The sequence below is a fragment of the Odocoileus virginianus genome, chromosome 3 (genome assembly GCF_023699985.2).
Source record: "Odocoileus virginianus isolate 20LAN1187 ecotype Illinois chromosome 3, Ovbor_1.2, whole genome shotgun sequence".
In the NCBI taxonomy this organism is placed as follows: Eukaryota; Metazoa; Chordata; class Mammalia; order Artiodactyla; family Cervidae; genus Odocoileus; species Odocoileus virginianus.
In genome coordinates, this window is record NC_069676.1 from 54904212 (window position 1) to 54930623 (window position 26412).

Sequence of the window (26412 nt, forward strand, 5' to 3'; positions counted from 1 at the left end):
AACATCTTCAAGTTCATCCATGTTCGAGAACATATCAGCATTTTATTTCATTTTTTTACAAATATCTGTTCAAATACCTGCTTTCACTTCTTTGGGGTATATACCCAGAAGCAGAAATACTGGATCGAGTATTAATTTCATGTTTTTTTTTTTTAAAGAACCATCATAGTGTCTTAGATCATTGTATTTTAAAGGTCAAATTTTCAAGGCTGCTAAGGGGCTGGTATTATGAGTTAAGAGAAAGAGAAGAAATAATAATGATCTCCCAATGTTTTTGTTTTTATAATGGGAGAATATTGGTATGGTATACTGGGCTAAGGGCCTTGGGGATAAGAGGGTTTTGGTGTTTGTGTTGGATGTGATGGATATCAAAGGGTCTCTTTAGGACATATATTTATATTTATTATGGCTGCTAAACATACAGATGGAAACATCAGGCAGAAAATTTCATTTATTATTAGTCTAGAATGTCAGGGTTGGCAATAAAAGGTATATGAGACAGGTCATACTGCACAGGGGGTAGGCTCTAGTGATGGCAGAAGAATGATTCAGGAGATGGGAGTGAGGAAATACTTAGGGTGCATATTTTCAGCTTGCCTGGGTGACTTTAGGAATAGCCAGGCTTGGTAATTACCCAGGTAAACCATCTTAGAGATTGCCTTAAATGAAGGAAACCATTCAGGATTATTGGAAAAGATGAAAAAGATAAGAGGTGGTGCTGCATTTCTGAACTAGAAAATCTCACCTTGTTCTAGAAGAAATTTTAATACAGCACCTGGGTTTATTTTCATTTCCTTTCTCCTGCTACATGAATAAACAGTCTTATCACACTGCTATTCACCCTTAGTGACTGAGAGGTTACTTCATCACTTTTGAGAGAGACTGTGTACTCAGAATCTCTGCTTATATACTTCATTTTTCTGTTAAGAGTCTACTTTCCCTTTTCTACAGAGAAAGGATATTTTCTCATATCCTTTCTCTGAATTTAGCAATAAACATACCTCTTTACCACTTTGAACCCCCTTGACCAGTTTCCTCGTGAACCTTTCTCACCCTCTCCATCCCTGGGGCAACTTGATCTCGTGTATCTATTTCCCATATTCTAACATAGTGACTTATCAAAGTAGACAAATGTTTGATGAGTAAATGAATGTCAGATTGAAGTAGGACATACCACCTTTAAAATATGACCTCTCTGATCTTTGTGCTGTTCTTTAAGCTGAAAGGAAGTTTCTGGGGAAAGTAGCGGATATAACAAAGTGTGGCTATAACAAAAAAAAATTTTTTTTAAATGATGTCTAGAAATTTAATAGAAAGCCCATAAATTGACAAAACCATAGCAGTTCATTCCTCCCAGCAAACTCTCATAAATTCAGACCACGAAATCATTATGTTCATTCTGCTGCTCCGTTCCAGGCAGGGTTGCTCAGAGCCTCCCCCTCATCTGGAAACAATACCTGATGTCGCTGATGCCAGTCTGAAAGAGGTGGCAAGAGCCTAATGCTTGGTTCACCTTGAGCTTTAAGCTGCAGAGTGCGCTATGGTGCTCTTACATATCCTGGTTTATATATTAATCAAGAAGCTGTCCCTGCCATCAAGGAGTTCATGATCCAGTTGGGGAAAAAAATTAATACAAGTGTGATAAATGTTATGATGGAAGAAGTGTACCATGCAGAGCATGTAGGAAGGGCCACTGACTCAGAAATGGAAAATCAGGAGAGGCTCCCTATAGGAAGTGGCATCTGAGCTATGCCACTCTCCCTGAGAGTGAGAGGTGAATCTGGATTTTCTGGGTGTAGCAGGTCAAGGCTCTGATTCACACAAAGGAACAACGGAAGGTGAAGGGATGGAGGGGGCATTTAGGAATCTCCATGTACTCTATGTGGCTGTTGCCCAGGAGTCAGACTAAGAGGGCCTTTCATTCTATATGAATGAGTTTAGACTTGATAATTTTTGAAATGAAATCCATCAGAGGGCATGGGATGGGGCCTGAAATATTGAGACTTTAGCCAGAGAAACATCCAGTTTGAAACCCCCTCCCACTCTGTTTCTAATAAATTGTACCCTGAACAAGAGAAAAATTTGCCACAGCCGCAAATGATCACTTATGAATCCAGAACTAATTTTAAGAAACTAATGAACTAAATGAGAAGATATTTAAACCTTATGAAAGTACCCGTGTACTGTTGGGTGGGGAACATACTTGGTTCTCTCTGCAGGTAAGAGGCTTGTTATTCATTAATAGTGTCAAGAAAAGAGGACTCTGACAATCTCAGTCTGTCAAAGGCTCAGGTCACCTTATTCTAACAACATAAAAGCCTCTTGACTAGGCTGAAAAATGTAATCCCAAACCGGTTGCAGAATTTCTTCCCTAATGACTTCTGTGAATTTGGGTTGAAGGGCTTTAATGATTTGTTAGGGAAGGGCAGTGAAAGCAGGAGTGTGGACGAGTGAGGGCTATTATGAACTGCAGAGCAGTGCTCTCACTGAGGACACTGCTTACAGTAATATTTGTTTCTGGAGGACTTTTAAAAATTCTACAGACCAATCCTCTGAGTATTTACCATCAAACCTCTGAGTATCTACCATCAAACTACTCCCTTCATAGGATGAGGGTGGGTTGTATTCCTTTCTGTGCATTTAAGGAACTTATCAGTGCATGGAAGACTGGTCCAAATCCTTTAATTAACAACCCTAGGAATAAGACTTTTTGAGTCACTAGAGGCATTAACATCATCCTAAGAAAGATTCTAATCTCTGCAAGTTGGAAGTATAATCACAGTTTTGGAAATGCATGTAAAAGGTTCTGCCTGGGGTATTTTTTGAGTTACATAGGAGCCCTCTTTCCTGGTTTGTGAAAAACTAGAAGAGATCAGAGGCATTATATCATTAGCATCTTCATCAATCTATATTCAGGAATCTGAAGTTTCATAGTATGTCTCTCTGCTTCATCTCAATCAAGACTTACTACCCATTAATTTATGTTTTGTTAAGACCTAAGGTGTAGAGAGTATGAGCAAACCATTATTTCTCTAAAAAAAAAAAAAGTATAATCACAGCATAGACCATTTTGATCACAGCATAGACCATTTTGTTTCTCACAGTCTTTAAATTCAGTTCATCTGTGTAGCTCCAGAGTTACACAGACAACAGTGATGATCAGTGCTACTGCCTTATGACAATGTAAATGCCATATGATCTATGGGGCAATACTTACTTGCTTGGCTCTAACCCACTATAGAATTTAAGGGTCTAAGAGCTTTGGAATGAAAAAGACCCAGGTTCAGAGCCCAGTTCTTCTGTTTACTAGCTCTGTGACCTTGGATTAAGTGACTTAACTTCTTTAAGTCTCAATTTTCTGATCTAGAAATTGGGAGTGTTACTGGTTATCATCTCAGTTCACTGTGAGGATTCATTGAGATTGTGATGAAAGGCTAGTACATTGTTTCAACCCTCGCTACCATTCTTGAGAATTTCCTTTATCCTTTGTTGTTGTTGTTCAGTTGCTCAGTCTGGTCTGACTCTATAGTTCTGCTTTATTATGAGCTACTTTCTCTTTTCTTTTTCCTTCCCTAGGGATATGAAACCTGACAATATTTTGCTTGATGAACATGGTAAGTAAATGATTTGTTTGCAGTCAACTACTTGATATACATGTGCAACAAATTGATTATCTCCAGCAGAGGAGAACTATACATGGAAAAAGTGTCTTGCTTGGTTCAATTGCATTGTTTGTACAAACTCTATTTAATGGTGGGACAGACCACATGGGGGAACTTTATCATTTATTGCAGTGGCATAGTATACTAGTACAGCCTTTTAGGAACCAGGCTGCAAAGAAGGTGAGAGATTGGCCAGCTAGTTAAGTTTCATCTGCTGCTCCCCATCAATTTCCATCACTTGCATTACCACCTACACCATTACCGCCCCCCTACTCCTCATCACCTCCTGCTCTGGTCCATGGAAAAACTGTCTTCCATGAAACTGGTCCCTGGTGCCAAATGGGTAGGGGACGACTACACTAGTACACCCATAAATAGCCTTAAATTTACATAAGGAAAAAGTTGTTCTCTTTTCAGTTTTCTTCCACTTCTACTGATTTCTTCAAGAAAACCACCCCAGTTTTGGGGTGCTAGTTTGCCTTAATATCTCTATAGCAATTATCTTCCTTTTTTTTTTCCCATAATGGCAGAAGAGACCTCAAGTATAGAGCATTTGGTAGGCAATAGTATCTACTTAGAGATTCATGACATTATTTTGTTCTCATTTTGTCTACTTTTAGGATTTTCTTCTCATCAGGGCAAATTTTTACATTTATTTAAGAGATATTAAGTTTTTTGTCCAACCATTTTCAGTTAACAAAAAATCAGTCCATTTAAAGAAACATATAAAGTAGGTAAGAGTCTAGGTGGTACCCAGAGGGATAAGGCAGCGACCATGAAGGTGAAAAATGAACACCTGAAGTTCAAGAAACACTGATTGAAGATGTCCTGTAGAAAAAGCTTTGGCCAACAGTGATTAAATGTATATAATCTCCTCCTGGTATTATTTTAATGGACATTTGGATTTATTGGTACACCAGTGCAGTTATAGGACACACAGCCTGCATGTTATAAATGTCACAGAGGCAATAAGATGCTTGTTAAATTTTCAGACAGCTGCTGGGTGATGGAGTCCTAAATCTGCAAAGCTCTGTACTCATCTGACTTTTACAAAAGGGATTTACAGTGGGACTGAAATTCCACAGACTATCTGTGGTTCATTATTTATTTACCTAATTGCATTTTAAACCTGGTTTGCCACGTGTGCTCTGAGTGCCAAGAAATACTTTTCTGTATGACCTCTAATTTCAAAGCTCAGCATCATTATTTATTTATGGACTGTCTAAAAAGATTTTTTCCACTTTCTTCCAATGCCTTACTTCTTCCTTTCCTTTACTGCTTCTGACATTTGGGAACAGATTCTCTGAAACTCAGAAATGTGGGCACTGGTGAGACAACATGAAGGTGACTTTCATGAAAACACCAGCTATCTCTGCCTTCAGTAGGAAGCAGGATCCCCCTCATGCTGGTACCAATAAATTTTGTGGAGCTTCACAACTGTCAGCGTCACAACCCTAGCCGCTAGAGGCTACTTCTGCACAACATGATAGAAAAAGGTGCCCTGTGTGCCCGACACAGTCTTGGGAAGGTGAGCACTGGTCACACAGAGTCTGGTTTGGGGTTCTGTCCCCACTTCTTTCTCAACTGCTTGCCTCTGTGCCCAGTGTATTGCCCGAATATTTGTCAGGATCCTGAAAGGAGACATATTGATCCTGTCAACCAAAACCTTTCCAAAAGTCACCTCCTATCAACCAAAACCTTTTCAAAAGTCACCTTCCATTTGGAGAACAACATTTCAGTCTTGGATCTCCAGTGTGACTTCATCTTATTTTCTACCATGAGGTCATCCAGATCTCATTCAAAATCTTTCTCTTTCTCATTTTCTTATCAACTTGGTGATTGTAGATTAGGAGAAGATCCAGGAATAAATTAATCTTCAAATGTAAACACCCTTAGAGACTACCCTCGGGAAAAATTGATTGAAGTTGTAGATAAAGTTTCCCAGATGGTGCAGAGCTAAACAATTCACCTGCCGGTGCAGGAGATGCGGGTTCCATTCCCAGGTCAGGAGGATCCCCTGAAGGAGGAAGTGGCAACCCACTCTGGTATTCTTGCCTGGGAAATCCCGTGGACAGAGGAGCCTGGCGGGCTGTCGTCCACAGGGTCACAAAGAGCCGGACGTGATGGAGCACACGTGCATTGTAGATAAGAGAGTGGTTTCTGGAGCTGGATTGCCTGAGCTCAGAACCCTGTTCTCTCCCTTACCAGCTCTGAGACCCTCAACAGGTTGTGTAAAACTTCTCTGCACCTTAAATTCTTCAGGCATGAAAGAGTTCTTACTTCTCAGGGTCATCGTAAATACTAACTGACATAACTGCATTAAGTGTTTGACTGCCATGTGCCCAAAGAGATCACTCAATTAACAGTCAAATACTCCTATGTCTCCAGGATGTAGTAGGGGTCTTCTCCCCAAAGAAAGGAAGCTTAGACGATTTCATCATATTTTATGTTACTTTATATCACGTGGGCACTGAAAGCTGGATCCTTACTTGACTTTACTAAAGAATTATTGATATTTTGATTCCAAAAGGGATATACCACATATATATATAAACCACATCTACTTCTCAGGTCTTATGTTTAAACAATTTTGTCTGACCCTTAATTCTCAGGTAACTGTACTTTCGATGGCCTGTTCTGCCTTTCCCTCATGCATATAGGAGGCTAACGCCCACTTTTTGAGGGCATTTTATTTGGACTGTGGCTCTACTGCTTAGGGATTGAAAGCCAGCAACCCACGCTGCCTGGTTCCCTGACTACACCTGTTACCTGGTATACTATTTACAAAGACACTTTTCACTCTTAAACTTTGGGGCTTGAACAGTGATCTAAGAGGAGCTTCTCTGTATTTTATTCCCATCCTAAATTCAATTGGCAAATAATTGCAGTCAATTAGAGAAACACTATCTTGGGAAGGACTGGGTACGTGAATGAGAGAGAGATGCAAATAAACAAGATTGAGGGTCATTCTCTAAGCATTGTCCTTGGGATCTCTTCTGGAAAAAGTAATTTTTTGAGGTTATTTACTGTCTGTTTTTTTAGATTTCGAATAACCTAGCTTTCAGGCATTGTTGGCCAACCCAACTGACTATTGGGTTGGAAAAAAGTTCTTTTGGCTTTTTTCCTGAGATGTAATGGAAAAACCCAAATAAACTTTTTGGCCAACCCAATACTCTGACATGAAATTCCTGGCTGCTTCATATATGCCTTTTGCATGGGGCTTTAGCAATTGCATAGATAACTGCTCCTTTCTGATACACCTGCTATTCCCATTTCTCCAAGTGAGCTGTGTATTACACCATGTGGCTTATATTTAAATTCAGTACCATCAGTAACAGGCAGAAACTTTGTATTACTCTTACTGAGTCATACTGGTTCATTCATCAGAAAAGATTGATATTTAAAGGAACCAAATCCTTTTGTAAATGGAGAGTCCTTCTACTGGTATGAATGAACATTCCTTACACATCAGAATTTGACTTAAAAATTTTTTTTAATTTATAGCATACTTTTACTGTCCTACTTAAATGGCTCACTCACTAGTTCAGAGCCTGAGATGGCATTAGATCTTGGATGGCTCATAACCAACTGTTCTGATACATGGTTTCCATATCCTAGCAACTTAAGTACTCCATCCAATTCTAACAGTTCCATAGTGTCTAAGATTCTTGTGTTTTTTTCTAAATTATTCAGGAAATAAGTGCTGCCTACAAAGGAAGAATAACATCTCACTGGTATATCTGAGAGAATGACAATTACCACATTATCTATAATTTAGGTTTCTTGATACCCTCCCTGGTCACAGGGAACAGAGAAAGGCAAAAACTCAGTTTAGGGGTGTGAGGAAGAACCGAGCCTGCTACTTTAATATCTTCTCCTTTGCAGAGTCCCAAAATGTACCTAAAAATCAAGTGTTAGCATTTTTATGTATAAGCAGACACACACACATATACCACACACACACACACACACACACACACAGTAGGACACTGTACCTTAGCTCCAGACGATCAGATTTATAAATCTCAGCTAGTGTCTAAGGGTATAAATTTTTAATAAGAATCCTAGAAATCTGTGGCACCATTTTTGAGTTAGGGAAAGTTTTGAAGGCTAGGAGCCATGCCAGCCAATTGGTTATGGTGTCCTTGAGGGCTGTGTTGAGAAGCATCCTCATGCTGGACACATGCTCAGTAAGAAAGAGTATAAATAATGACTGCAGTGATGACTAAATTCAGTGACTCAATACTGTGAGCTCCAATTTTTAATGTGATTCTGTGCCTCAAGATACAGAGCTGAAAAGAACAGGCAGATGGCTCCCTAGGGCACTCAATCAGGAAGTTCTGGGCCTTGTACTTGGAAACGTCACAGTAAGGCAGTGGTTCTAACTGGATGCTTTTGTTCTACTGTCTCTCCCTGCAGAGGTGAGACAATGTCTGCAGACAATTCTGATGGTCAGTGTATCAGCCAGGAGTGGGCAGTACTTTTGGCATCTGGTGGATAGAGGCCAAGGATGCAAGTAGGCATTCCACCATGCCCAGGCCAGCCCTTCACCACACAGGATGATCAGGTCCAAGTTCTCAGCCAGTTCCAAGTTGAGAAACTCTGATCTAAGGCTCCCTCAGGGCCAGGACTTATGGGAAAAGCCAGAGGGGTCCTTCACTCCAAAGCAATTTCTATGTCCCTCCGTTAGTGGGGCAACCAGAGCTTCCTCTGTGAGCCAGCACTCAGTTTCATTTCCACAGCACAGAGGGGAAGTTGGCAGAAAGGTCCCCAAGGTAAGCCAAGGGAAAGTACAGCAGCATCCTGGGCCTGGAGCTGAGACGTCGGGCTGGTGGCCCTAGGCTCCATGAGGCTCTGCTTTCCTTGTTCAGTGTGAGGGCACTGGGGTACAGTTTCTAGTAGGTGTCCACCCTCAGATAATTCCTCCCCATCGTTTACTATACATCCTGGTGAGAGAACCCTGAGCCAATCAGAAGGTCGTGCTTTGAGTTTCTACAGATCTTGGTCTTATGATACAGTGCAAAAAGTCTCTGGACAATTCATAACTCACCAAAGGAGTCCTGGGCCAAATGCTAGATCCTAATTCCAGCTCTGCCACTTCGAAACACTGAGAACTTAGCCACAAACAGCTCTTCTCTGAAATAGGGATGACTTCACTCGGCCAAAGTGTGTGAAAACCTTTTGAAAATTGCAATTAATCATACAAATTCAAATACTACTTATACGATAAAATTAACACTCTTTCAACCACAAATGCGTACTAACTGTGGTCAAGATTTTCTACTAAGCCAGGTCTTCTTTTAAAAGCACGGTCTCAAAATGAACTGGGTATCAGAATCACCTGGGGAGCTTGCTTAAACACCGGGGTCCCACCCTCAGAGTTTCTGATTCAGTAGGTGGGGACAGGGCCCAGGAGTCTGCATTTCTATCACGTTCCTGATGCTGCTGGTCTGGGGACCGCACACGGTGAGAACCAAATGGTTCTAAAGCATCCTCTATCTGCTGCTGCGTTGGCCAAAAAGTTCATTCGGGTTTTTCCATAACCGCGTATGGAAAAGCTTGAACAAACTCCTTGGCCAACCCAATACTTCTACATGAGCATAGTCAGTCTCAGGATTGATTTGGCTTAGAATACCTACTCAGGCTAAAGTCAAGGATCCCATGCCTGGCTGCCCATCTGAATCACCTGTGGAGTTTCTTGGTACTATTTTTAACCTGGATACCTGTTTCTCCCACCCATCCCACTGCACTGGGGTCTTAAGAGAGAGAAGTCTAGGCACGTGTGTTTTGCAAAATGACGCCAGAGCATCTGATCATGGGAAATAGCAACAACTGGATGATACATACTTCCTGTGAAATGCTAAGTCTTCCACAGCATTATTTCATTTGATCTTCCCAACAACCTCATGAGAAGACCACTATTATCATCCCAACTTTACAGTCAGGATCAGTCACCTTTTTGAGGTAGTACAGCTAGTCAGTGGTAGAGCTGGGACTTAAAGTCAGGCAATCAGACTCCAGAGAACAAGCTTTTAACCACTAAGTCTCCAGACTCCTCTATTTTGTATCAAACCTTGTGAACCAAAGAGCCAGTGCTTTGAACATGAGGGAGAAACAGAAAGAAAATACTGAAACAACCTATATTACAATAGTGCAAGCTCTTGAAATCATCTCTTGGAACCATTTATGTAAGAATGCCTTCACTTTCAGCTACTGTTACTTTATTAAAATGTCATCAGATAAAAACAAAACACTTTTTTTTTGCATCAAACAAAACCCTGGTGATAAAGACAGCAAGATTTATCATTAGGAGTGAACTGGATGCTGTTGGAGAGCAGACAGTAAAGTTGGCAGGGGGAGTGGGGTTTGTGGGATGTGGAAGAACAATCCCATGGCACCCCCTCCAATTACCACCACATCTCATCACAACCACAGAAGCATGCAAATGGAAATGCCAACACTTCCAAGATCCTCTCAAAGCATATAACATTCATGCCAACCAACACGATGAGCTTGTCTGCCTGAGCGGCTGGTAATGCCCTTTCCTATGTCTGGCTGTGAGCACAAGGACACTGGTACACTCGGTAGGGGTTGCTCTCTGCTGAACTTGAGTGTTAGACCCACACAGTATTGCCATAAGTATTAAAGCTGAGGAGAGACCCTAGACATCATCAAGTCTGCTCATTCCTTTTTGTTTTTAAGGGAAACTTATGTTCAGCACAGGAAAGCAACCTCAAATCTATAAAGTCTTAGGGGCAGAATTCAAGGCAGGACCCAGCTCACCTAGCTCCCAGTTTAGGGCTCTTTAAACAACCTCTTTAAAGGTAGAACTTGACTTTTCTTCCCTACTTTCCCTTGATATATTATTTTATTGGTGATCACTGGGGGACAATCTGAACTATCAGACAAAAAGCTCCTGAGGATATTTCAGAAAAACAAGGAGAGGGAAGAACTCTTTCTTGGCAAAGAAATATCGACTAATATGTGTATCCACAGTCATGTTCTTTTTGTATAAATGTTTTTCTCTTTAAAAGATTCCATAAGAGATGCTTGGAAATTTGATATTTTGAATAGTTCTTATCTGTCCCTCTCTTGATACTCACATTCTGTATCAACTTAAAATGATGCCAGTAGACAAAAATTGCCCAGAGAGAACTTTCCAGAGTGTGAGCTCTTAAAGACCAAGGTTAAAACTTTCTGAGGTTGAGCTACAAATTTACAACCAGCACTAATCTTTTCATAGCATGACCTGGCTCCTGAAGAGTTGATGGCTTATGGCCTTATTGGCCTTGAGGATAGAATAAGTGAGCTTTTACTGTCTGTACCCAATTGCAAATGGCATATAACGTTCATTAGTTTCTAAGTTCTTATATGCCATTTGTGATTGGCTCCAGGCAGTAAAAGCACAATTTTTCTGTCCTCAAGGACATACTGTCCTCAGTAAGTATGGTCTTAAACCATCCCCCCTCCAGGAGATAGATCATGATATGAAAATGTTCATATCACTTTGTTGTACAGCAGAGACTAATATAACTTTGTAAAGCAATTATACTCCAATATTAAAAAAAACATTTTTTTTTTTCAAAAGAGAGAGAAGAAAAGGATGTACAGTCAGCTCCCAGGTACTTTAGATGGGAAGCGCGGTGTGCTGCTGGGCTGAATGGGATTTGACATTCTCTGTGCCCTCCTCTCCGCAGGGCACGTGCACATCACAGACTTCAACGTCGCCGCAGTGCTGCCCGGGGAGATGCGGATCACCACCGTGGCTGGCACCAAGCCTTACATGGGTATGGTTCCCCCACCAGAACCACTGAGAGCAGAGCTTTTTCATTCCTGTGGACACCATGTACTGGAGGTCCAGTCATCTGCAGGGGCTTGCAGCTAAGGATGACAAGTCCCTCTCTGACTTTACCTGGAGAGCTTCTGATTTCTCAGGTCTGAGGTGAACCTCAGGAATCTCCTTTTAGCAAGCATCCAGTCCGATCTTGATTCAGGAGGGTGCCATGGACTACCTGTAAAGAACGTTAGTTTATGAGAAATTATTAAGGACAGTTTCTGCCTCCTTCCTGATGAAGAATGTTAATAGTTCATTCAGTAAATACCTACTCATTGCCTCTGTGTACTCAGCACTGTTTTAGGTGCTGGTGATACTGTAGGGAGCAAAACAGACAAGGTCTCCAACCCTTGGGGCTTACCTTCTAGTGAGAAAAATTAAAAAAAAAAAAAGAATCAAATAGAGAAGGTACAGCAATAAGTGGGATGGTAATAAATGATATATAAGTATTACTATAACCATGATTTACGTACTCCTGCATAAGGGTGTAAGTTCACATACTACCCTCCCGTTATAATTCTGGTTTTAGGCTTATCATCGCAATAATCCTATGAGCAATTTGCAGGCAAAATATTTGAACTTGAAATTAAAGGCAAGAACATTGCCACCTTCTTTCAATATTTCATTGTCTTACTTGCAGAACTAAAGAGAGAGGAAAAACAAGTTATCTGTGGGGGAAAATGAGCCTGATTTTATGTGATATTTGAACACCTGCAGATTTCCTGGCTTCCAATTATCTGTGGGGGTAATAAGTCTCTTTTGTCACTTTAAAAATAATGGACACATACAATACAGTCTATTTTCTGCCCCAAATCCACAGTACTCAAATGATAAAAAGGAATCTCCAAGCCTGCTGGTCTGAGTTTATTCCCCAGGTTTCCTGGGTTTCCATATTAAGGGCTATTTTGTGGAAGTCAAATCAGAAAATGTGCATCTGGGTTTTCTAGGCCTGGTTTCCATGGTGAGAGGAGTAAAGGAAGATGATCTTTCTTTTCTCTCCCCAGTGATTTTAAATACAATACCCGTATAATTTGATTCTCCTCAAAATTGGCATTTCCAGTCTTTTTCACCACATAGAGCTAAGAAAATGGAATCCAGTCAAGTTTCTCTGCCCTCTCTACCCTCATCCTTATAATTAACAATTACCAATATTTATTGAAAGCCTTCTAGGGATCAGACAATGTGTTAAATGCTTTGCATTCATTGACTCATTTATTTTTCTCAACAACCCTGTGAGGCAAACTGTAATTATCACCATTTTACAATGAGGTGAAAAAGAAATAATTTGCTCAAGATCACATGGCTAATAATTGAAAAAGCCTACATTTAAAGCAAGCTCTTTTTGACTTCAGAAAATCAAGCTTCTCCCTAAAAGAGAGATAGAGCGATTTAAAAATATATGTATGTAAGATTCTTAAATGGTTGTAAGCCAAATGAGGTAGGCCAAGCTTAAGCTCTTAGAAATATTTCTAGTTGTATTTTTAAAAATGAATATCTGACTGTCAGCACTTATATCTTCATCCAGAAGTTGTTCTTGCCTTTGATTTTTGGATGGGAATCTTTCTAAGAGATATCAGAGGTGGATGTCTGCTTTCTTTTTTTGAAAGTTACGTTCCCAATAATTTGGTAAAATCTACCTAACAGATATTCACCAGCTCTCTTTTTAAAGTGTTTCTGATAATTAGCAATGAACCAGAAAGAAACAAATTCTAAAAAGAAAGAAAACTAGGATGAAATACTGAATGAAGTTTATAGGAATATACAACATGTTCTAATGTAAGATGCTAAACATATTATACAGCAGGTCCTCAGCTCTGACAATAAGACTATGGACCATCTGCCAGTTCTTAAGCACCTTCACCCAACAAGGAAGTTTTGCTTTTTGAATTCATCATCTTCTACCTAGCTTAACCAATTAAAATATTCATGTTCATCATAAACTAAGTATTTTTATGTACTAGCATCTATATTTTGTGACTTTTATCAATATATCTTAATTATTATAGCTTTATAATACAGTTTAACAGATGCAAGTCCCTTTATCCTTTTTTCAGAAGACCTTTATTATTCACATATTTTACAGAGGAAATTTAGAATCATTTTAATAAATTCCATGAACTATTTCTATTGCACTAAATTTATACATTAGTTTTGGACCCTTTCTTCATGTCCTGACCAGAATCTACTGTCCAGTTGCTTTAAAATCTGAAAAGTAAACCAAATACTGGAAATCCAGATAGCTAATAAATGTATTAAAATGTGGGCAAGCTTATTGGTAATCAGGAGAATGCCAATTTAAACCACAGAGGAAGACCATTACATACTCACTAGATTGGAAAATGTCGCAAGGTTAGTTAATGCCGAGGAGGTTGAGCAAAGTGAAGTCTTATGTGTTGCTGGTCAGAATGTTAATTGGTACAACCACCAAGGTAAATAGTTTGATGCTGTCTAGTATGTGTGACGGAGAAGGCAATGGCAGCCCACTCCAGTACTCCTGCCTGGAAAATCCCATGGACAGAGGAGCCTGGTAGGCTGCAGTCCATGGGGTCACAAAGGGTTGGACAGGACTGAGAGACTTCACTTTCACTTTTCACTTTCATGCATTGGAAAAGGAAATGGCAACCCACTCCAGTGTTCTTGCCTGGAGAATCCCAGGGACAGCAGAGCCTGGTGGGCTGCCGTCTATGGGGTCGCACGGAGTCGGACACGACTGAAGTGACTTAGCAGCAGCAGCAAGCAGCAGCATGTGTGAAGATGAGGAGCCCATCCCCAGCATTTCCCCTCCCAGAAATGTAACCTAAAGATAGGCGGACTTAGAAGGGTCTTACATGTGCAGGAATATTCATGAGAGCCTTGTTCAAAATAGCCCAAATTGAAAACAACCCAAATGGCTATTAACAGTAGGAAACAGGTAAATTACAATATATTTGTATAGCTTTGAATGTGAACAAATTATGTGTAACAAGTTGGAGAAGTTTTATCCACATAATGTTGAACAAGAAGAGCAAGACCCCAAGGAAAACAAGGAGTAGGATTGAACACACACACACAAAACACACATACTCATGTTATTTATGCATATATGTTATACATACATCTCTTATATAGACATACAAACATAACATCTATATAACATATATATTAGTAAAATAGGGAAAACTAAGTTGCTGCTTAGAAATGCATAACCAGAGAGTCAATCTATGTAGAAAGGCAAAAAGAAAATTACCAACAGAAATTCAGGACAGTGGTTGCTTCTATGTTTGTAAACAGGACAGGACCCAGTGATGGGGTCAAGATTCTATGTTGTAAGTTTACATGGCCATTTGGTTATAACTGCTTATTAAATTCTGCTTTTGTGTTTTATTTACTTTTCTGGAGATATGGAAATATTTTAAAAAACAAGCAAAATACTCAATGGTTTTTTTTTTTTTTAAGGAAACAGTCCTTCGCCACCTCTATTTGTATCACCTCAGAGATGGAACATTTGATGGAAGCCCTCAGCGTCTCCCTGCTCTGGCTTTTCAGCACTTTGAGGGTTCAAAGAATTACCTATCCGTTATGCTTTTGTGGAGAAGGAAATGGCAACCCACTCCAGTGTTCTTGCCTGGAAAATCCCATGGACAGAGGAGCCTGGCGGGCTCTGGTCCATGGGATCGCAAAGAGTTGGACATGGCTGAGCAACAGCATGCTTTCATACACTGCCCTTTGTTCTTAACGTTCTTCCCAAATTCCTCAATGCCTAGCCTATTGTGAATATTTATTGAATGCATAAATGCATTTTCAAATGTCTTCATGCTGGAATACAGCATAAATAGGAGAGGATTCTACTCATAAAAACTTCAAGGGTGGTCCAAGACAAGAGAATACACAGCTTTTATAGATGTTTATTCTGTTAGATATTTTCTTAGCACAATGGTCTATTTATGTCTCAAAGTTCTCTGCAGCTTCTCTGAGATGTCGATCGCCTGTCACCTGGTGGGACCGCGTCTGATGACTTGCTATGAGATAATGAAAAGGGAGAGCAGAGTTATAGTCCACTCCATCCAATCTGTGGGGGCACTGTGGGGTCGGGGCCATTATCTGCCAACTTGTGTGGGGAGCTGTGACTTGCAGAAAGAATGCAGTGATGCATGAAAGGTGAATTCACCAGGGGATGAAGCCTACTTATTCTTGCTAAGGGCTTTTACAGTCAGGATCAGTCCTGGCATTGGGATGTCAGTATCATTCCTTTCTAACTGGATGTCGCCCACAGGAGTTTACTTGAAATTGAGTGCACCAGGGCAAACCCACGTGCTTGTCCCACATCACACCAATTTCCTTTGTCCAGAACTTGCATCCTACTACCGGAAGCTTGGGTCAAGTGTGCAGCTTTTGGCTAGCTAAAATTTCTGGTGTTAACAGATGTTTGTCCGTCTAGAAGAGTATCTAATTTTTTGAGAACTTCCCAGGTACCAGACACTGTGCTGAGATTTTGGCAGCCATTAGCTCATTTAGTTTCTCACCTCTGTAAGAACTGCCTTCTCATGATTCTGGTTTTGCTGATGGTTCTGACGCTCAGCCCACTAACTCAATTAAGGTCACAGTAAGTGGTGAAGGCAGAGCTTGAGCCCAGACAGCCTGTTTTCACAGCTAAAGTTTGCAAACAGTGCTTGATTGACTGATTAATTCAGTATTGTTCATTCATTTAGCAAGTTTCTATTGAGTGACTCTAAATGGCAGGTTCAGTACTGGACAAGCAAGCAAAGAGACTTATCCTTGCTTTCTACATCATTCTCCCCACTTCATCCTTCAGAAGTTAGGTCTATTCTTAGACGAGTGGGTAGAAGATTCTCAGTGTGTTAGATAACATGTACTTGGAGATATCCACTGGAATAAGATTGACTGAGGTTCTGCCTTCCACTGGAGTCAATTGAAAGAATTGTTAGAGAAATGGAAATCAAAACTACAATGAGGTACCACTTCACACCCATCAGAATGGCCATCATTAAAAAGTCTACCAATAGCAAATGCTGAGAGGGTGTGCAGAAAGGGGAACCCTCCTACACTGTTGGTGGGAACATAAATTAGTGCAGCCACTATGGAAAACAGTATGGAGATCTCTTTAAAAACTAACAATAGAATTACCATATGATCCAGCAATCTCACTCCTGGGCATATATCCAGAGAAAACTAATTCAAAAAGATAAGTGCACCCCTATGTTCATAGCGGCACTATTCACAATATCCAAGACATGGAAACAGATGAATGGATAAAGAAGATGTGGTACATATATAAAATGGAATATTACTCAACCATTAAAAAGAATGCAATAATGCCATTTGCAGGAACATGAATGGGCCCAGAGATTATCACACTAGGTGAAGTAAGTCAGAAAGACAAATACCATGTGATATCACTTATATGTGGAATCTAAAATATGACACAAATGGACCCATCTATGAAAGAGGAACAAAATCAGGGACGTAGAGAAGAGACTGATAGTTGCCAAGGGGGAGATGTGGTGAGGGGAATGGATTGGGAGTTTGAGATTATCAGATGCAAACTGGTAAATATAGAATGGATAAACAACTGGTAGCTCTGCTGGTAAAGAATCTAACTATGATGCAGGAGACCCCAGTTCAATTCCTGAGTCAGGAAGTTCCCCTGGAGAAGGGATAGGCTACCCACTCCAGTATTCTTGGGCTGCCCTGGTGGCTAAGACAGTAAAGAAGCTGCCTGCACTGCCGGACACCTGGGTTCGATCCCTGGGCTGGGAAGATCCCCTGGAGGAGGACATGGCAGCCCACTCCTGTATCCTTTCCTGGAGAATCTCGATGGACAGAGTAGCTTGGCAGGCTACAGTCCCTGAGGTTGCAAAGAGCAGGACACGACTGAAGCAAATAAGCACAGACAACAAGGTCCTACTGTGTAGCACAGGGAATTATATTCAGTATCATGTGATAAATCATAATGGAAAAGAATATAAAAAATGTATATATATATGTGTATGACTGAGGTGCTTTGTTGTACAGAAGTAATTAACACAACATCGTAATTCAGCTATACTTCAATTTGAAAAAAAAAAAAGGAAGATTTATGGAACAAAGAGTCAATGCCCCACGACTGATGTAAAACTCTCTGAGTGCCCCGCCCTTTCTCCTCTCCTTTATCCCCAGTATCAGGCTGCAGATGCTGCTCCTGCCCCTTCCAGATGACTCCAAACTGGAAAACCAATCTCCTGTAGTTGGAGCCAAATTCTGAACATTGTTTGTCACAGTAATACAAATTTACGTCCTGACCACAATCCTTCCAAATCAAGACAACGAAGTAACATCTTCTCAGCCTTCTTGCTTACAGAGGCAGCCAGACATTTGAGGCCTGATGGGATCCAGTTTTAATAGGCACATGTTCTAAGTCAAAGAAGAATTTATCCGTTAAGAACTGTGCATGCCTGTGTGTGTTGGTGATTAATGAGAAAGACTAGAAAATTAGAAAAATTGCCTACAGTGAGCAATCTAGCAATGGATGGTAAACACCCTTAGAAGTGTTTATACCCTGTTCCCTGGTAATTTGCCTTTGAAGGAACATGTTTGAAGATAAATTTGTTAATGTCTCAGGGAGCAAAGCAGGCTTCCCAGGTGGCTCAGTGGTAAAGAATCCGCCTGCCTATGCAGGAGATGCGGGTTCAATCCCTGGGTTGGGAAGATGCCCTGGAGGAGGAAATGGCAACCTACTCCAATATTCTTGCCTGGAGAATCCTATGGACAGAGGAGCCAGGCAGGCTACAGTCCATAGGGTTACAAAGAGTCAGACATGACTGAACACGCATAATTCACTCAATCAGGGAGTAAAACTAACTTAACTCTGCTGTGTTTTTCAGCACCTGAGATGTTCAACTGCAGAAGAGAAGCAGGTTATTCCTTTGCTGTTGACTGGTGGTCACTGGGAGTGACAGCATATGAGCTGCTGAGAGGCCGGGTATAGTAGAATTACATTTATCTTTGATTACTCTTCCAGTAAGTTTCATTTCTACAGTGAAAGAATGGAATTTTTTTTTTTTTTTTTTGCTAAAAATCAGGTAGTTTGTTTCAGAGATGAAATTAACTCTGCCATGTGATGCTGGTTTCAACCCTTGGGATTTCTGCCCATAATTAATTCAGTCTTCTACATATGGGACCAAGAAAATGAGTTGACATTAAATTATGCAGATAAAATTAAATGAATTATAGGGAAATTATCAACTCCCAGAAAGGGAAAATCAATATAGCTCATGCCCTATCTTGTATAAATATATTTGTTTGTTTAAATAAAATCATTTTGCAGTTACAGTCCAAGGCTTTGATTCAGACAGACTTCCCCAAAGTGAGTGTGAATTATTAGTCCAACACAATTCATGCCCTGTCTTGTTGGATTTCTGTCTTTTATTTGGCTGTTGGGTTCTGGATTCAGTGGCAAATTAGAGTAGTTTCCTTTTAAAAGTAACATTTCTTAAACTAAGAAAATACCTAATTTTGCTAAGAAGAGATTTTTTTTTCTCCCTCCCGTATTATTGTATCTCCCAATAGTTCCCTGTGATTGGCTGTAACTGAGAATGTATTAACACCATTAGTTTCATTTTTCTTTCTTTTTTTGCTTAAGAAAGGTGGAGAAAAATGACTGTTAGGTTGCTGAATTTGTATCTACATATATGTTATCAGCTATAGTGAATGTTACACTTATATTTGTTGTGGTGGTTGTTCCGCCTCTAAGTCGGGTCTGACTCTTTGCAACCCCATGGACTGCAGCACACCAGGCTCCTCTGTCCTCCACTGTCTCCTAGAGTTTGCTCAAATCCATGTCCATTGAGTTGGTGATGCTATCTAACCATCTCATCTTCTGCACTCCCTTCTCCTTTTCCTTATTCAGCTCATAACTAAAAGTGTGTATGCTTTTACTAGCCTCTCCCTATGTTCCCCAACCTCAACCCTTGGCAACTATACTTACTATTCTACTGTTTCGATAAGCTTGACTTTTTCCCCAAAGATTCCATATAAATGATATCATGCAGTATTTGTCTACTCTGTCTATTTCACTTTGCATATTGGACACAAGGCCCATCTATGTTGTTACAAATATTAGGATTTCCTTTTTTCTTATGGCTGAATAATATTCCATTACTAATATATATTGTATGTGAATATGTATTTCATATGTTATATGTAATGCTCCATTATTCTTTTATAATATATCCATATCTGCTGCAATGCAGGAGACGTGGGTTCAGTCCCTGGGTTGGGAAGATCCCCTGGAGAAGGGAAGGGCAACATACTCCAGTATTCTTGCCTGGAGAGACCCATGGACAGAGGAGCCTGGTGGGCTACAGTCCAAACGGTTGCAAAGAGTCAGACATGATTAAGTGACTGAACACACATATGAATATAATATGTAAATATGTTTACTTAGTCGTGTCCAACTCTTTGTGACCTCGTGGACCGTAGCCTGCCAGGCTCCTCTGTCCATGAAATTTTTCAGGCAAGAATACTGAAACAGGTAGCCATTTCCTTCTCCAGGGGATCTTCCCGACACAAGGATTGAACCTGTGTCTGTCATGTCTCCTGCATTGGCAGGCGGGTTCTTTACCACTTGCACCGCTTGGGAAGCCCCATATAAATACATATGTGTATAAATATATATATTTTACATATACATATGTCTTTATTAATCTGTTTGTGGACATTTAGGTTATTTTGGTGTCTTGGCTGCTGTGAATAATGCTGCAATGAACATGGCAATGCAGAGTCTCTTTTGTAAAGCACAAATCTCTCTTCCTAGTGAAGGAAAAATGTTGCTACCTAATTCCTCACACACATATACCCTTCATCTGCCTTATCAACCCTCCCCTTCCCCACACACTCGTCAGACACCTTAACTGGTCATCCTTTGCTCTTTAGTACCAGGTTAACTTTTCAGATTTTGCTTCAGTATGAACAATGCTGACTCTTCGCAAACTCACTTCAGCTTCTTTGGACTTTCTCATCTCTCGAGGCACCCCTCAAAGGTCTTCCTCTCATTCCTTTGCCTATAAAGATATTTCCTAAGATAAACCCTGTTTGTTTTTTAAATAACTCTTTGAATAAGTTTGGAAATCGCTAAATTAAGTTTGAATAAAGTTCAGGAGGTGTCTAAATTGTAGAACTTTTCAGAATCCTTATATTTCATGTAGGTGTTCATTTCTAACAAAGGACAGACTCGGACTGTCCCAAATTCCTTCTGCAGGAAAAGCCTTTCTCCAGGTCTTTTCATACTCAGATCCTACCCATTCTTTATGGACCTCAACAACACAGCTCCTTCTCTGAAGAAACTTTCTCTGATCTCTCTAGCTAAAGTGATCTGTGTATCTTCCAAATATTTATGTACTTTCTCTCTCTTATATAGGGATATTCCCTGGTGGCTCAAGTGGTAAAGAGTCTGCCTGTGGTATGGGAGACCCTGCAGTGTTTGATCCTTAGGTCGGGAAGATCCCCTGGAGAAGGAAATGGCAACCCACTCCAGTATTCTTGCCTGGAAAATTCCATGGACAGAGGAGCCTGGCAGGCTACAGTCCATGGGGTCACAAAGAGTTGGACACAACTGAGCGATTTCAGTACTCTCTTATAAGCCTTCTGAATTTAAACTTATTTTTAAAATATAGAAAAGCAGGAAAATAAATGTAGAAGTCAACCACATCCTCTAAAGCAAAGTCTCAGTTAAGAAATTAAACCCTCCTTTGACCTTCTAAATCTCATCTTTCAGAGTGTATTCACTTCCAAACCTTTTCTGCTTTTATAAAGATAGTCTATTTTCACATACATGCACATACACATTGTTATTGTTTTTTCAGTAAAAATAAAATTATGCTTTAACCTTTCTGTTGAGACCTTTTTTTTCTGTTTTAGGATTAAAGTCATTTCATAAATGTATTGCCCTTGTAAATTTTTCTAGCTATATCAATTTTATGTTTTCAATCTCTTCTATGAGTATAAGTTTATTAAAGATAAAGCCAGTGTTTTATATAGTTTAGTATTACCCACAGTATTTAGCTGTAAATAGGTACCTGACAAATGTTTGTTGAATGTATGGGGGAATAAGTCAATACAAATCAATTCTGACATATTCTTGGAGAGAATCACCAAAGAGACTATATGTAATTATGTTTCAAAATATAGCCAACTCAAAGAAATGAAATAGCAACATTTAATTACAACTAGCAACACAAAAAAACCACAGAAGAAAGGTGCTACACAGTCATTCTCTCCACATGGACAGATTGTGATTTACAGAAAAATACATGCTTCAAGGGCTTCCCTGGTGGCTGGGATGGTAAAGAATCTGCCTGCAATGTGAGAAACCTGGGTTCGATCCCTGTGTTGGGAAGATCCCCAGGAGAAGCAGGTAAAAGGCTACTCACTCCAGTATTCTGCCCTGGAGAATTGCATGGACTGTATAGCCCATGGGGTTGCAAAGAGTTGGACATGACAGAACGACTTTCACTTTCACATGCTTCAAAGGGAAATGTGCCTGAAACATCCCTGTAGTGTAAGAGCCTGGCCATGGTCTTGATGAATGGGTCCCTTAGCCCTTAAGCTTCTTTGTCATTCTCTGTGTCCCAGCTCACATTGTAAAGGCAAGATCCACATCTTCTCTAGTTGTAATATCCATAGTATTAGCTTATGATAGGGACATATGTTGTTTTGCACTAATTGTACATCCTTGGCTGAAGCTCTTTTGCTTTTGTACTCCTGAAATAAGATTAGAATCATACTTTGTCCCATCTGACATTTTACCTTTTCCATCTTGTTTATTCTTTATATTCGCATTCTTAATTTATATGCTACCCTGGAATTGTCTGCTATATCCTGTCATTGTACACTGTTATTTTTCTTTATATCACCGTATCCCATTGACTTCTGTGTGAATGTGTATGTGTATCTGTACAGTCTCTGTAATTATTCATGGCTTCACTGAGTAGACTATAGGCTCCACCAGTGTAGAAATACCATCTGTCCTGTCTTCATTGTATCCCCAGTGCCCAGCAGAGGTGCTGAAACATTACAGGCATTCAATCAATATTTGATAAGTGAATAAATATACAGTTCTGGTTGTTGATGGCTTAATGCAGATTTAAAAATTTAAAACTAGAAAAATAGGTTATTGTATAAGACAAAGGCAATTGGACTATTTGGAACCAGTGGACAGACCATGAGGATTTAAAATATATATATATTGAATTCAGTCCTATGACCTTCTAAAATAAAAGAAAAAATGCAGCATAATCTTAAACCATTTGCTTATAGCATTTGTCAGTTAATTTATTAGTTTGTTTTGTGTATTTACATGTCTCAGAATTAGGTTTAGAAATATCAGTGGACTGAAGAAGAAAATTAAAAAAAAAAAGAAAACATACACACACACACACACACACACACATATAACCCCAGAAGCTTGAGTGTGTCAACTTGCCCTAGCTCTTAATGGTAAACATGCAGTGAGTCACAGGTAGTGACCCACAGAGCCCTCGGCTTGCGAACAGTCAATAAACATTGATGATGTTGATAAGGTAGACTCTTTTTCTGGTATTGAGTTACAAGTGTTATTTCCACTCTGTCATTACTGAAACAGATGAATTAATTATGGTCATTTATTCAGTCTTGAGGGAAGAAGGTATGTGGCAGTGTTTTTAAACCTCACATTAAAAAAAAAAAAATAAAGTTTGGCCAGGCTCCCTTTTAGGGAGTCAGACCTAGCACTTCCTGGTTCCCTGGGTAACAGGTGTTGACATGGCATGTTTAGAATTAAGACTTCCTTCACATCACCTTTATTGCTGACTCATCTCCTATTCATGATCTACATTTATTGCGTTGGCCCAAAAGTTCACTCAGGTTTTTCTATGAAGTTGTTTGGAAAAACCTGAATGAACCTTTTGTCCAACTCAATATCTCCACCATTCTTTTTACCTTTACTTCAATAATAATAACATCTCTCCTGTATTGTGTCTAATATATATCACTCACTCTATTGAGAACTTTACATGTACAATGTCATTTAATTTTCCCAACAATCCTCTAAAGTGGTTCATTTTACAGAAGAAGGAATAGAAACTAAAATTGACTGGCTCAGTTTAGCACTCAAATCCTTTTACCTTCAAAGCTTAAACATTTAATTACATTATATGACCTTCATATACTTCATATACCTCAAATACTGATATCAACAAGGAAAAATTAAGCTCTTTCATTTCTCCCAATTTATCAGTCCACGGTCATTGTGCCTTGAAAGACCCATGCACATGATAAATGTACACAGTCACAGTTACTGTTGTTGGTTAATCTAATGTGAAAATCTTGTTCATTCAACAAACATATAATGAGCACTTACTAGGTGCTAGGTCCCAAGGGCAAAAAAATGCAAATATGGTATGGAAATGGCAACCCACTCCAGTATTCTTGCCTAGAGAATCCTGTGGATGGAGGAGCCTGGTGGGCTGCTGTCCATAGGGTCGCACAGAGTCGGACACAACTGCAGCAACTCTGCATGCATGCATGCATTGGAGAAGGAAATGGCAACCCACTCCAGTATTCTTGCCTGGAGAATCCCAGGGACTGCCGCCTATGGAGTCGCATAGAGTCGGACATGACTGAAGCGACTCAGCAGCAGCAGCCCCTAGCTTTAAGTAGCTCACTTCACATAGAGAGAATCCCAGTGTGAATCCTTTATGAAACAAAGAAATCAGCATTGGTAAAGGCTGCTCTCTAGTGGACATCTGTGAAAATTACTAACAAATTACTTCCTTTCATTTCTTTCCCTCTTTCCCCCAAGTTAAAATTATAGCAGAGTCTGGCTCTCTTGAAACTAAAAATACTTTTGCCTCATCATAAAATTCTCCACCCAACTCCAAAGAACTAGCAGCTCATTGCATTTGGAGCAGGGGTTGAAGTCTTCTGTGTAACCTTCCAACCTGAACTTTGTCCTTATGATTCAAACAATTAAAAAGAGGTGTGTGTCTGGTAAAACTCTGAATCTCTTTATAATCAGCACTTAAATAATAATTTTTAAAACTTCTATTTACTGAGCACTGGGCGTCTCTGGTGGCTCAGAGAGTAAAGAACCCACCTGCAATGCAGAAGACCCAGGTTTGATCCCTGGGTTGGAAAGATCCCCAGGAGAAGGGAATGACAACCCTCTCCAGTATTCTTGCCTGGCAAATTCCATGGACAGAGGGGCCTGGTGGGCTACAGTCCACGGGGTCGCAGAGTCTGACATGACTGAGCAACTAACTCTACACACTGTTCAGTATTTTAGGTAAATACTTCTCTAAATTAACCTTATAAGACAGTTCCAAATTGACATCTCAGAGGTGGATTTAGCCCACAAAAAAGTTTCTTTTACCCAGAGGGATTATCAGCTTTTAAGAACTTGGAGGTTTCGTGAGAAACTGTAGTCTTTCTGTATCTTTTTAAAAAGCAGGAAATGTGGCAACCATGTACTGTATCTGCATATGGCAACAAAACAATCAGCTGGAGGGGATTAGAAAATCCTACTGATATTTTATTGGTTGAAAATTTAGCTTGGAAACAAGCTAAATGTTTTTTAAAAAGCAATGTTTTTCCTTTTACCCTATAAAAATGAAGACTCTCACTTCTCTCTTTTAAGAGACCGTATCATATTCGCTCCAGTACTTCCAGCAAGGAAATTGCACACATATTTGAGACAGCACTAGTGACTTACCCTTCTGCCTGGTCACAGGAGATGGTATCCCTTCTTAAAAAGGTAAGAAGGATGAATGCAGGACAAAAGGAAGTGATAAAAAGAAGCAAGTGATCTAGTTTGAAGGTTAAGTTACAGGGACTTCCCTGGAGGTCCAGTGTTGTTAAGACTTTGCCTTCCGATGCAGGGGTTGGGAGTTCAAGCTTTGGCCAGGGAACTAAGATCCCACATGCCTTACCACCAAAAAACCAAAACATAAAAAATAAAAGCAATATTGTAACAAATTAAATGACGACTTAAAAAAAAAACCGTCCACATCAAAATGAAAAAAATGGTTATGATACTGGAGGCTGTCATAATAATATGCATTTCTGGAGTGGGTTTTGCAGCTAACAGATTTCAAATACCTGGCTTCATTAATAAGGCAATACGCATGTCCTCTTGAATGTCTCAAAAGACATTTCAAATTCCATGTGCCCCAAATGGAATTCTTTAACTCTGTATTTCCTGGACTTTCTCCAGCGTTCCCTCACTCAGTCACTGGCCTCTCCATCCACCCACTCATACAAGGCAGAACCGGAAATCACTCATCATCCTCATATCCACTCCATCACCACTTTCTGTTATTTGACCTTTTAAATACCTTTTGAATCTGACACTTCTCTCTCTCTCCCTGCTATCTTCTTCCCAGTCCTACTGCCATCAAGTTTAGATTGCCCTGTACACTTTTACACACTCCATTCTGCTCTCTGCTCTGCCCCACAGGGACCTTTTCAAAGCACAGGTCATTGGTTTCCTATTCTTAGGATAAAGATCAAAATAATTTGTATGGTGTAAAGGTTCTAACCACCCCTCGAGTCTTATTTTAGACTTTCGTCCCCCGTTTGGTGACACAAACTGCCTTGTGCTTCCTTTCCCTTCTCTTTCCCCTCCCCGACTTCACCCTCATATGCCAGTCTCTCGCCCCAGGCCTTTGCACGTGCTCATCTCACTGCCTAGAACACTGCTCCCACCCCCAGTTCTTCTGGCTCCCTTCTTTAGATTATTACTACTCAATGTGATTCACTAAGTGGTCCAAGTACATTAATTACTCCCCACCGGGTCCATAACAAAACATAGAAACTGAGAGAAGTGTTTAAAAAAAAAAAAAACTTGTATAGCAGTTTGATGCTGCTGATGCCTCAAAGCACATGGTCAGTGGACTCCTCTCACTG

General features: G+C 40.0%; 1 protein-coding gene across 1 annotated transcript in view; it reads left to right on the forward strand.

Annotated features, from left to right (window-relative positions):
- STK32A (serine/threonine kinase 32A) overlaps positions 1-26412 on the forward strand; it is a 139348-nt gene that overhangs the window by 96364 nt on the left and 16572 nt on the right. The window contains exons 6-9 of the mRNA XM_070465596.1: positions 3577-3614; positions 11360-11449; positions 18357-18454; positions 25145-25261. Coding sequence (XP_070321697.1) covers positions 3577-3614; positions 11360-11449; positions 18357-18454; positions 25145-25261 — 343 coding nt within the window. The remainder of the gene's footprint in view (positions 1-3576; positions 3615-11359; positions 11450-18356; positions 18455-25144; positions 25262-26412) is intronic.